This window comes from Sinocyclocheilus anshuiensis, unplaced genomic scaffold (assembly GCF_001515605.1).
Source record: "Sinocyclocheilus anshuiensis isolate Anshui unplaced genomic scaffold, SAMN03320099.WGS_v1.1 scaffold160, whole genome shotgun sequence".
NCBI classification, from domain to species: Eukaryota; Metazoa; Chordata; class Actinopteri; order Cypriniformes; family Cyprinidae; genus Sinocyclocheilus; species Sinocyclocheilus anshuiensis.
In genome coordinates, this window is record NW_015554119.1 from 823,485 (window position 1) to 834,428 (window position 10,944).

The window sequence follows — 10,944 nt, forward strand, 5'->3', positions numbered from 1 at the left end:
GTCGCGTCTCCTCGCGCTAACCTCGCCGCCGCCATATTAACACAGAGCTGAGAGGTAATACAAACCGCCCTTTATATTAATACTTTGTGTCTTTAACCACCAACTTTTAACATATACACGATCCTTAAATCATTTTAAGGGAGATGAGGGGGTTTCATATTGTGAGTAATGTGCCCTCTTGTGTCTTTGGAAATGTATTTATTGTAGATGATGGAACGTTAGCATGGCTGTGGCTAACGTGATGATATGCTAATGGTGTATAAGATAAACTCGATGATTTGATGGGGTTTTAATTGTTTAACACTTAAATGTTGTCGTGAATGTGCTAAAGTGTAGATTTATTTGAAAATAAACTAGCTGAGTGGTTACGAGTGTGTACAATTTAGACAGGCTGTTAGTTTATTTCTTCACTGATGCTCTACATACTGATCTGAATGGAGGTTTGAGCTCCATGTCTGAGTTTGGTCCTTATTTCTATAGTTAACGTCTTATTCCATCCTAAATCCGTAGAAACCTCCATAAAGGCTTTAAAATATTGAACACTCTGTTTGGATATTATGTGTTTTTTTTGAAGATGCTGCAGTTGATGTGTTAAGCTCATTGGTGGATAGTCAATTAAAAAAAAATGAAAAAGGATTTTTAAGTTCTTTTCATCAAAATACACTTGCTTTATATGAGGTTAAAGGTTTAATTGCGGGAAAACCTTTATATTTAAAAACATATATCAGTAGTATCATTATGCATGGTGGTGAACTGGTTTGATGGGTTAATCAATGGAGGCTCGGATCCAAAAGCTTAATTTAAAAAACCTAGTGAGCTAACTATCTAGCCAGCGCTATTAGGCATCGTAGACACATTTGAAACATGTCTGTGGTGCCCAAAAATATAGACTATAGGCAATGGGAAGCTTTTGCCCTGGCCGAATAAGTGTTCTTGGTTTTACGAGTACTCGGACTGTCTTGTGTTATTAGGAAAATTCACTGATATGTCCAACAGTGATGGAATACTTGGAAAAATCAAAATTGTGATTTAAGGGAATTAAAAAGTCATTGAGGTTTCGATAGTGAATGTATTTTTCTAATTCTTTTCAGCTCTAAAATATTTCATAGGCTAGAAATTGGTCTTTGTGAATGCAGTCTTGTGTAAAATGTCCTTGGCATGGAAAATCATTGGTCAAAAGTTGTGAAGCACCCTGAATGAGACACATCTGTGATGCCCAAAATGTTTGTGAACCTGTTGAATTGGGCAAACTTCCGCCGACGTGAGCCAGATGAAAGCCAACATGTGGAGCACACTAAAAAAAACTAGCCCGACAGGCGCTCGCAGACGGCCCTATGCTGGCCAACTGCCGACCGTCGGCTTGGTGTGTCCTGGCCTTTACATCACTTGCTCACCAATGGATCCTCAGCAGTAAATGGGTGCCGTCAAAATGAGTCCAAACAGCTGCTAAAAATATCCCAATAATCCACACAACTCCTGTCCATCACTTAATGTGTTGTGAACCGAAAAGCTCCCTGTAAGAAACAAATGGCAAGATGTTTTTACCTTTAAACTGTTGCTTCAAGGCAAACAAGGCCTCTCATCGGAATCAAGAGAGAAATATACACAGATGAAGCACTGTTTACAAGCTGAACCAGCTAATCAAGCTCTTACTAGGCATACTAAAAACTTCCCACCAGGTGTGTTGAGTCAAGTTGGAGCTAAATTCTGCAGGACAACGGCCCTCCAGGACCGAGTTTGGGCACCCCTGGTTTAGATCCAACTTGCCTCAACACATCTGCCACAAAGTGTCTAGTATGTCTAGTAAGAGCTTGATTAGTTGGTTCAGGTGTGTCTGATTGGGGTTGGAGCAAAACTCTGTAGGACACCGGCCCTCCAGGACCGAATTTGGGCACCCCTGACCTAATGTAAGAGTCTGCAGTAATGCGGTTTGACCAGTGTGGCGCTGTAGCGCAAGACTGTAATTCAGCCCTCCCGGATGCAATTCAAGAGAAGACAGCGCAAACGCAGCCGAACTTGAAGCTGCTGAGCTGCATTTGGATGAATATGTAAATATATGCTGCGCGCTTTCCTCTCGGTAACAAAATAAACACAACAAAAACTGACAACAGTGAGAAAGCAGCAGTTAAGAAAGCATCTGATTACAGCCATGTGGATGTTTGCACGAGCTGTGCAGTTCGGTACTCCAGTAAAGTCCAGTCATGTCACGTTTATTTATATAGTGCTTTGTGCAATAGATTGCCTTGAAATTAAGCATCTTTACAGTATTAAACATGAAAAACCAGAGTCAGTGTCACTTTCAGTTAGAATTACAACCTGATTTTCTGTTCTAAAGCAGCTCTCCAGTGTGGAGCTAGCTAATGATAAAATCTTTTTATTAGTGGGAAATATTTTTTTTTTTATAAAAGTGATAGTTTGGTTTATAGAGATCAAAGCTTGATTTAGCTCAACACTGTTTTGATTATCATAACCCTATACTGTATTTTAAGAGAGATTATGTTATGAATAAAATAGTTTATACAAAAATGAGGCATCTTATCACTTACCTTTATTTTGTTTATTATTCATATGACTTACAAAAGGAGATGTTAGGCAGAATGATGTGTCATTCATATAGCTATCAGTTACTTTTTCATTTAGCTAATTAAATAGTGAATGAGAGTTTCTCTGTCATTTCATTTTGTGTGCCAAATATATTTATTTGTATAAATTAATTGTATAATTGTAATTACATAATGACTTTCAAAAGCTGAAGTGATTACCTTTATTTATTTTAGAATATATAGACCTATAGCTCAATATTTTAACTAACTGCAAAAGCTGAATAATCAATCAAAGTCTACTTATTAATCAGTGAAATAATCGATGATTAATCGTTCTAATAGATAGATTAATTAAATAGTTAGATTAATCGATTATCAAAATAATCATTTGTTGCAGCCCTACACTGAAGAAAGCGTTATTATGGTTTATAGACTTGTGTTTTGACCAGAAGTGACAGTTTGATGTTAAAAATGTCTTGATGGATTTGTTTATTAAAAACAGAGATTTTCACTTTATAAGATATTAATTGATAGACTGGAGTTGTGTGGAATACTTGTGGTTTATTGTGATGTTTTTATCAGCTGTTTGGACTCTTATTCTGACGGCACCCATTCACTGCAGACTGCAGAGCATCCATTGGTGAGCAAGTGAAATGTTCCAGTGAAGAAACGATATCAGTCGACCTCTAATTTGTGTGTTTTGATAAATTGGTACATAAATCAAATCCAGCAAGGGTTCTATATGGACATACAGTATTAATTTTATTTGTGCAGGTCTTAAAATGTCTTAAATTTGATTTTAAAGCTCTGCAGATGCCCATGTGTTACGTCCTAGTGAGATCATTGTTGTACATTTTGATCTTTGAGCACTAGTGATTGAGATTGACACGGTTTTGACAGACTGAGAATGGAAGCATGTTTCCTAATGAATGTTTATGATTGTGTTTTTGACTGCGTTATCACTTGGTGTGTTCAACACAAATGTTGCTTTGAGTTTGCCAGTGGCCAGGTTTGGCTGCACACAACAGGTTTTGTTCATACAAACAAATAAACAAACGAACATCTGTGCAAATCAGATACTGACGTCAGTGGCTTTTCTTAATGTTATTTGTTTTGCTTTGCCTTGCAGGTGTTTGGAGCGTCACCCTCGTGTAAAATCTTTGCAAGATTTCCGAAGGCTGCCCACAAGTACAATTTAAGGTAAGTCAGGGTTAAATGTCCATTGTGTTCTTTGAAACCTCATTTGACACATTGAGGAGTTCAAATGCGTCTACATATTTGGTCCTCATCCATCTGTAGATTAGATCATGCCATTTTTGGTCTGAGATGCGAGTAATGGCTGCTAGTGAATACAGGCTTTGTGAATCATGTGATATCAGGTTCAGCGCTCTTCTGAGGTGGCCGTCGAGGGAGGCAGGAATCTTTGGAATGGTGATCAAACCAAAATCCCATCTGGCAAAACAAAATTATCCATTGTTTCTGATGGTAGACTCCCATGAATGCCATTTAGCATCATTGTATTTGTTTACCAGCATCCCTGGTTGATTACTTGAGCATTCATCAATAGGGATGTGCCAATGCCAAACTATATATGTTTAAAACTGCCGAGTTGGTGAGTTGATTAATTGGTCCTGGGGAAACCATGGATAATTAGGCTGGCTTAATTTGATAATTTCATGGTAATTTCATATCTGATGCATTACTTGAGCAGGATTTACATAAGACATGCTAAAAATCAGATGGATGGAACGTGACATTTAATTTTTAAGTTTGATTATTTTTACCTTAATGTGCGATCTTAAAAACAACGCTTGTGGTGGCACCTTTAAAAAAACAGCAAGAGAAGTGATGCAATGGCCAGAGATGTCCTTCTGAATCTGTAGTTGTGATGAATGAAATGCATAGGCCCTGTGAAATGTTTTATTTTTCTCCATTAATTTCCTAGATTCCATTTGAATGGTTTCATTAAATATTAATAATCCAAAAAATCTCTAATTAATGGATTTTATACAAAATAATTTATTATTATTATTTTTTTTTTTTTTTTCTTCCAGAAATACTGTTGTGTATTTACATTATTGTGCTAAATAAATTCTGGTAATTTTTTCTGGTAAATATTCCTTTAAAAATAATGTTTTAATAATTTTATTAATAATAGTAGTAGAAGAACTATCATTACATTAAGTCATATATTTCTGGCACAGTTACTTCAAGTTAAACCAAACTTTTATTTTGACTGGTTGCTGTGAAGACCTTTAAGTTTCTGTTTGTACATGATATGACGATAGTTTTTCTCAAAAGAAACTTAAAAGTAAAATGATCATGAAGTGACTCTCAGAGCAGTGCTAGAGATTGTTTATATACTGCAGAGGCTGAAATCACCGCAAGCGTCACGTATGTTTGTAGTAATCGAAGCCACGTGTCTGCACCATTCATTCACGCAGAACATGCAGGATTCATATTTAAATAGTATTTCTGCAGCTTAATATTCACAGTCAGTAGTTCATATCACGTTGTGATTTAAGTGTATTGACCTACTTTTGATTTATTCATCCAAAATTTGGCAAATTCCATGACATTTCACGTTATACACTTAATTCCGTTTTTATGACTGGATTGCGATATTCCGTCCGTGTTTTCTGCATCGCAGAAATCATAGGGCCCTATGAAGCTTTTAAGGGGATGAATTTAAAAAACACAACTTTTATGAGAGGGAACCAAATGTTTTTTAAGCAGATTCTGGTCTAAATTGTCTCCAATATGACTTCACAATGGAGTTGGGTGGAATAAGAATGATTTAATTTCCTTTTCAACCAGCAAATTACAGTAGAACAGACATAGATGAAATCTAATCACACTTGGGTCCTGCAGACCAGTCTCCATTACATCACCGATTGCAGTACTGTATGAAAATTAGTGCTGTGTTCGATACGACGATGTATCTTCACAGAAATTTGACGATACGAGTATTGATACAGCTGGCCCTGTATCGATATTATGGCACGTGTGCGAGGTTTCTAAAAAATAATGAATAGAGCATAATATATAGGCTATAACAAGGTTTAATCTGGCCGCAGAGGAACACAACTGGGTTGCCTGATATAAAGAGACGTAATCCCCGAAACAGAGCTTCCCACTTGCGCAATACGGAAATATCTGCTAAGTGTGTTACTTATCTTTGTCAACCTGGCAACCATGTGCACGCGCGCTCTCTCTCTCCACTGTGGATAAACGCGCTTGCTTTCTGAAAACACCGGTTTTAGCTTGCAGTTTAGCGATCTCCACTTCAATATTCTATTCTCAGAAAAGTGTAATTCATCAAGTGTTCATTTATGAGAGAGAGAGAGAGAGAGGCTGTGTATGTATGAATTACCACCGTTTTGCGTTTCTCTATTAACAGTGAAGCTGTGGCTTTAATTCCTCTAGAAACAACGATGTTACCAGCTCCTTGTTGAGAAAGATAATGTAGCTCTTGAGCGATTAAGCTATTTAGTTGATAAAATTGCGGGGCAGCGCTAAAAAGTTTGTTCCTGAATGTCTGAGTGCAGCCGCTGTGTGAGTGACTGAGCGTATGAGTGCGTTCGATACAGAAGACAGCGCATTAGTTTAGAACACTTCTAATTTTTATTTTTTAAACGTAGATAGTGTGTTAATTTGTGCAATGATAACCTACCAGCAATTTAAATATGATTTTAAAAAATATATTAGAATGAGTACATTACAATATAAATTTATTAGTACATTAGTACATTATTATTTATGGGCTTAAAAACAAGATGCAAAAAATCTGAATATTGTACCTGATGGGGAGTGCCCAATGTAAACATGAAACATATGCCATTACCTATATTGTACTGTGGTACAGTTATGGAGGCCCTTCATAATGCAGAGGTCAACTGCCTGCTCTGCCAATAGTTAGAAATGGCACTATAGTATGCAGTGTTTAATAGACAGCTGTTTTACTAAATTCTTCTGAGGTGAAATTCAGTGCAGTCCCGTATCGTGTTACGTATCGTATCGTGGCCTCTGTATCGTGATACGTATCGTATCGTGACTTTGCTGGTGATACACAGCCCTAATGAAAATGGTTCATTAAACCAGGAGGTTCCTGTTTTCAAATGTAATAAGACGCATTCAGAGCTGCCATAAAATAGATTGATACAACAAATATAATACAGCAAAATACAACAAAAATCATTTTTGCAGAGCCCTGGTGTGTTCTTGGTGATTTTTGCTATACAGTGACAAACTCTGTATCAGGTAGGTCAGCAGGTGTAAAAGAAGCAGGGCTGGGTGGTAAATTACTCTGATTGGATTATTCCAACAGATTCAACTTTAGAAGCAAGACGGGTTATGGGTCCAGTAACCACCTGGAGCTCATTTCCAGTTATGTTCAGCATTCTATGTTGTATTGTAGAGTATAGAACTCTTAATCAAATTAAAAAATATAAAAAGCCTGGAAGAATGTGCTGACTCCTTTTGGACTGCGGCGGTCAAGTCTTCCTCGGTCTGCTTGCATCTAGATTAAAACTTTCCTCTATTTGGGCAGAGATTCAGAACCTTAATCCAATTTATCAGACAGTCAGGGGTCCGTGTCGTGGCTGGGGACCTTTAAAGCCAAACATCCCAGTTGTAGAGTTGTCTTTCCTTTGATTCTTTACTAAGTCCACGTGCAAATGAGGCCACAGATTTCAGGCCCCAAGCCTTTTATTGCAGTCGATTTTATGGATGCACATCGGTATGATAGTGCTGTCCCTGTATTGATTGTTTTTTTTGTGTGTTCACAGCCCTGACAGGAGCAGCCACACTTCCAGATCATGTCCGGGCCTGTCACGAGTCGATCCCGTGTTTATCCAGACGTCAACACACAGAGGCCGCGGGAGTACTGGGACTATGAATCTCACGTCGTAGAGTGGGGGTGAGGGATTACACTGAATTTTTTCAGCATGTGATGACAATGCAGACTATGATTTTTGAATTTATTATTTTTTTTATGTGAAAATAAATGTGGACTGGATGGTTGAAGATCACAAAAATTACAGGGTTAACAGTCATAGAAAATCTGGAAATATCTGTGTACTTTAAAAATGTGTTTTCAGGACTGAAAAAGTCAGGAACATTTCTATGATGAATATACGCTGTTTTTCAGAAGTTTGAGGTCAGGACCTTTTTCTAAAAGAGATTATTACTTTTATTCTGCAAGAATGCATTGAATTGATAAGAAGTGACAGTAAAGACATTTAGAATCTTACAAAAGATTTCTATTTCAAATAAATGCTGTTTTCTTTAACTTTCTATTAATCTAAGAATTCATTTTAATAAATTACATTTTAAAATATATTAAAATAGAAAACACTTATTGTAAATTGTAATAATATTTCACAATATTACTGTTTTTACTGTATTTGCGATCAAATAAATGCAGCCTTGATAAGCATTAGAGACTTCTTTGAAAAACATTTTAAAAAATCTTACGAACCGCAACCTTTTCAGCATAAGTGTGCGTTTTTCTAGTTGGGCTCATGTCTTTTTTAATGTTTGCTCACAAACCATATTAATGTCTGATTTGTAAGTGAATTGTTCTTTTTAGTCTGTTGAATAATTCAGTGTAACAGGTTCACAAATTGCAGAATCAAAAAAGGGTATGATTGTGCCAGTACAATTATATAACAATATATATCTCAATACCTTACAATATTGTCCAGAGCCTTGTATCAGTACTTTTATTATTAATTTACACACATTCAAATCATGTTCAGTAGTAGGTCATCTAAATAATATATCTCTGAGACCATCGTTTCTTAGAGCTTCTTAAACTAAAACCCAGAATTGCCTATTCTCGATTGTTTAGGCCAGTTTCAATCTTAATTCAATGCAACTGAATTGAACAGATCACAGGGGTCGTGAGGGCCTTATTGTTCAATAAAACCACAGTAATAGCAAACTAATGACATTTGATTCATTAAGTTTGAAAGCTTTACGTGTTTAATGATGAAATATTAGGCATCTTCATCTTACTAGTTTTCATTCAGAGTCCCAGGATTATTTGCAGGCATCACAGAGCATAGTGTGAAATACTTCTCTGCAGGGCTACAGTGCTGATGTCTTTATTTGTCTGGACTTGCGTTTCATTTGCACTTGTAATAACAGCTGTCAGACTTGTCAACAGGAATCAAGATGACTACCAGCTGGTGCGGAAACTCGGCCGAGGAAAGTACAGCGAGGTGTTTGAAGCCATCAACATCACAAACAATGAGAAAGTAGTCGTCAAAATACTCAAGGTGAGGAACGTTGTTGTTCCAGACAGCTTTAACGGTGTTCTGACCAGCCCTTGGTCAAGTCAGATTGGGTTCAGTGGAACGGTGAAGACCCTTGTACTTCACAATCCTCTCCAGCTTCTCATTTTTCAAGTAGTTGACGAGAACGTCTGCCGATAAGCCTGTTTACGTTATGGTAGGCGGCGGATGGTATCGAAACCAGAAGCTGCTGGCCGGCGTTCAGATGAACGGGCGCCTGGCGAATTCTTTCCTCACCCCCTCCCCCTGTTAACCAGAGAAAGCTCTAGGTTCTAGCGATAACACCCGACTAGCTGAGAGCTTCTTTTCAAGCTAAGTGATAAATAGTTTTGAAGATTAGCGGCGTTGTCCTGTAATGTAGCCAATCGTGTGCAATGAACTTCCCCTGCCTGGAGACACGAAGGATGAAGCCGCACAGTTTGAGTCTAGACGCAGTCAGATTGGATGTCATTGCGTCAAATTCATCTGTACTGCAAGACAACGTTAAATCAAAATTGAGCTTATTTACATTCTTAATATCTCTGAATGGAGCGATGAAGTAGTTGTGCTTGTGGCGGTACAAGTTCGAATCTGGCTTGTCATTTCTCGCAGCTGTTCTTTTTCAAACCCATTATCGAAACAGATGACTATTTTTTTGGTGATGTAACCTGTGGTTGTGAAAAATAAACTAATAATCTCATAACCCACTTTTCATGACCGCCCCAAAATTTTGTATTTATGCATATATGTATGTATGTGCAGTGTTTCTTCTAGACTTTTCCAGATTTTTCCAACGTTTTCAACTTCCCCACTGAGGCGCACACACACAGGCCACTTTCTGAGGAATTGAAAAATTAAAACCACCAACCATCTCTGTCAAAGATTTAAACTGCCACAGAAAGAGAGACAGTATATCCACCTCAATGGCAGAGCGTGCAGCCTGACTGAGAACATTTGATTTTTTTGTTTTTTAAATTACAAGCATAGATAAATAAAATATAACAAAGTTACAAATAAAATAAGGTCTAGTAGTATTCGGGTACAGAAATACAATAATTAAGTGTAAAATAACACTACATCATGTTCACTGTATAAATTAAATATAGATTAATCTTTGTCAAAGCTGTGTTTTGTTGTTTGATTAGTATTAATGATACAGACAGCTGCAGGTATTTATAGGCTGCTGTCTCTTTAAGACCCGATGCACAGATCCAGTATAATGGTACACATCCGGTTTCTTTCTCAGCTGTTTTCGTTCAGTTAAGACTGTGTTTACCAGAATAATTGTCGAGATGGGTATTTTGACATAATTTTATGTTATGTTTCTGTTCAAACACAAGGGGATGTGAAAGAGGAATCTACTAGCAATTCAAGTGTGTGTGGCTGTGCACACAGAAAACAGCACGTTTGTTTATCCATCATATATTTTAAAGAACCAACAATGACTTCAAATGCTTTGTAACCGTGAGTATAGACAGTTAGTTTCAGCCTGGCATATAAATTATATGCCGTTATATGATGCGTTGCGTGCGGTTCTTTTATTCAGTGCAGGCTAGGGTTTGTTGAGAATGCAAGACTTATTTTTGTAATTGACATAATCGATTTGGTCAACGCGTCAGTGCAGCCCAAATATTTTCCAGTGTGTGGCTGTGACTCTGCTGTAAATTATTACCCGATTGTGAATGATGTGACTGAGAAGCTGCGGCTGTGGCGGGGATTATTTTCATGGCAGGATGAATGTAGCGGAAACACTATGTATGTATGCATGTATAAAATGTCATTTCGAATATTCTCTTAATATTGTCTTATTTTAATATTCAAGCTTAAATTTAATAGATTTCTTACATTTATAATCTATATATATTTTAAAATTAAAGGGGTCATATGATGCTATTTTAAAGATCATTATTTTGTGTATTTGGTGTAACAGAATATGTTGACATGCTTTAATGTTCAAAAAACACATTATTTTTCAAATACTGTACGTTATTGTAGGTCGTCTATGCCCCGCCTCTCTCAAACACTTCGTTTTCAACAAAGCCCCCTCCTTTGACAAGCGCAGTCTGTTCTGATTGGCCAGCTGACCCAGTGCATTGTGATTGGCCGAACACCACAAGCACGTGTCG

General features: G+C 37.2%; 1 protein-coding gene across 1 annotated transcript in view; it reads left to right on the plus strand.

The window, feature by feature from the left end:
* The window catches only part of LOC107670008 (casein kinase II subunit alpha-like), a 16,760-nt gene continuing 5,816 nt past the window's right edge, over window positions 1-10,944 (plus strand). The window contains exons 1-4 of the mRNA XM_016462469.1: window positions 1-54; window positions 3,673-3,743; window positions 7,331-7,461; window positions 8,713-8,824. Coding sequence (XP_016317955.1) covers window positions 7,361-7,461; window positions 8,713-8,824 — 213 coding nt within the window. The 5' untranslated portion in view covers window positions 1-54; window positions 3,673-3,743; window positions 7,331-7,360. The remainder of the gene's footprint in view (window positions 55-3,672; window positions 3,744-7,330; window positions 7,462-8,712; window positions 8,825-10,944) is intronic.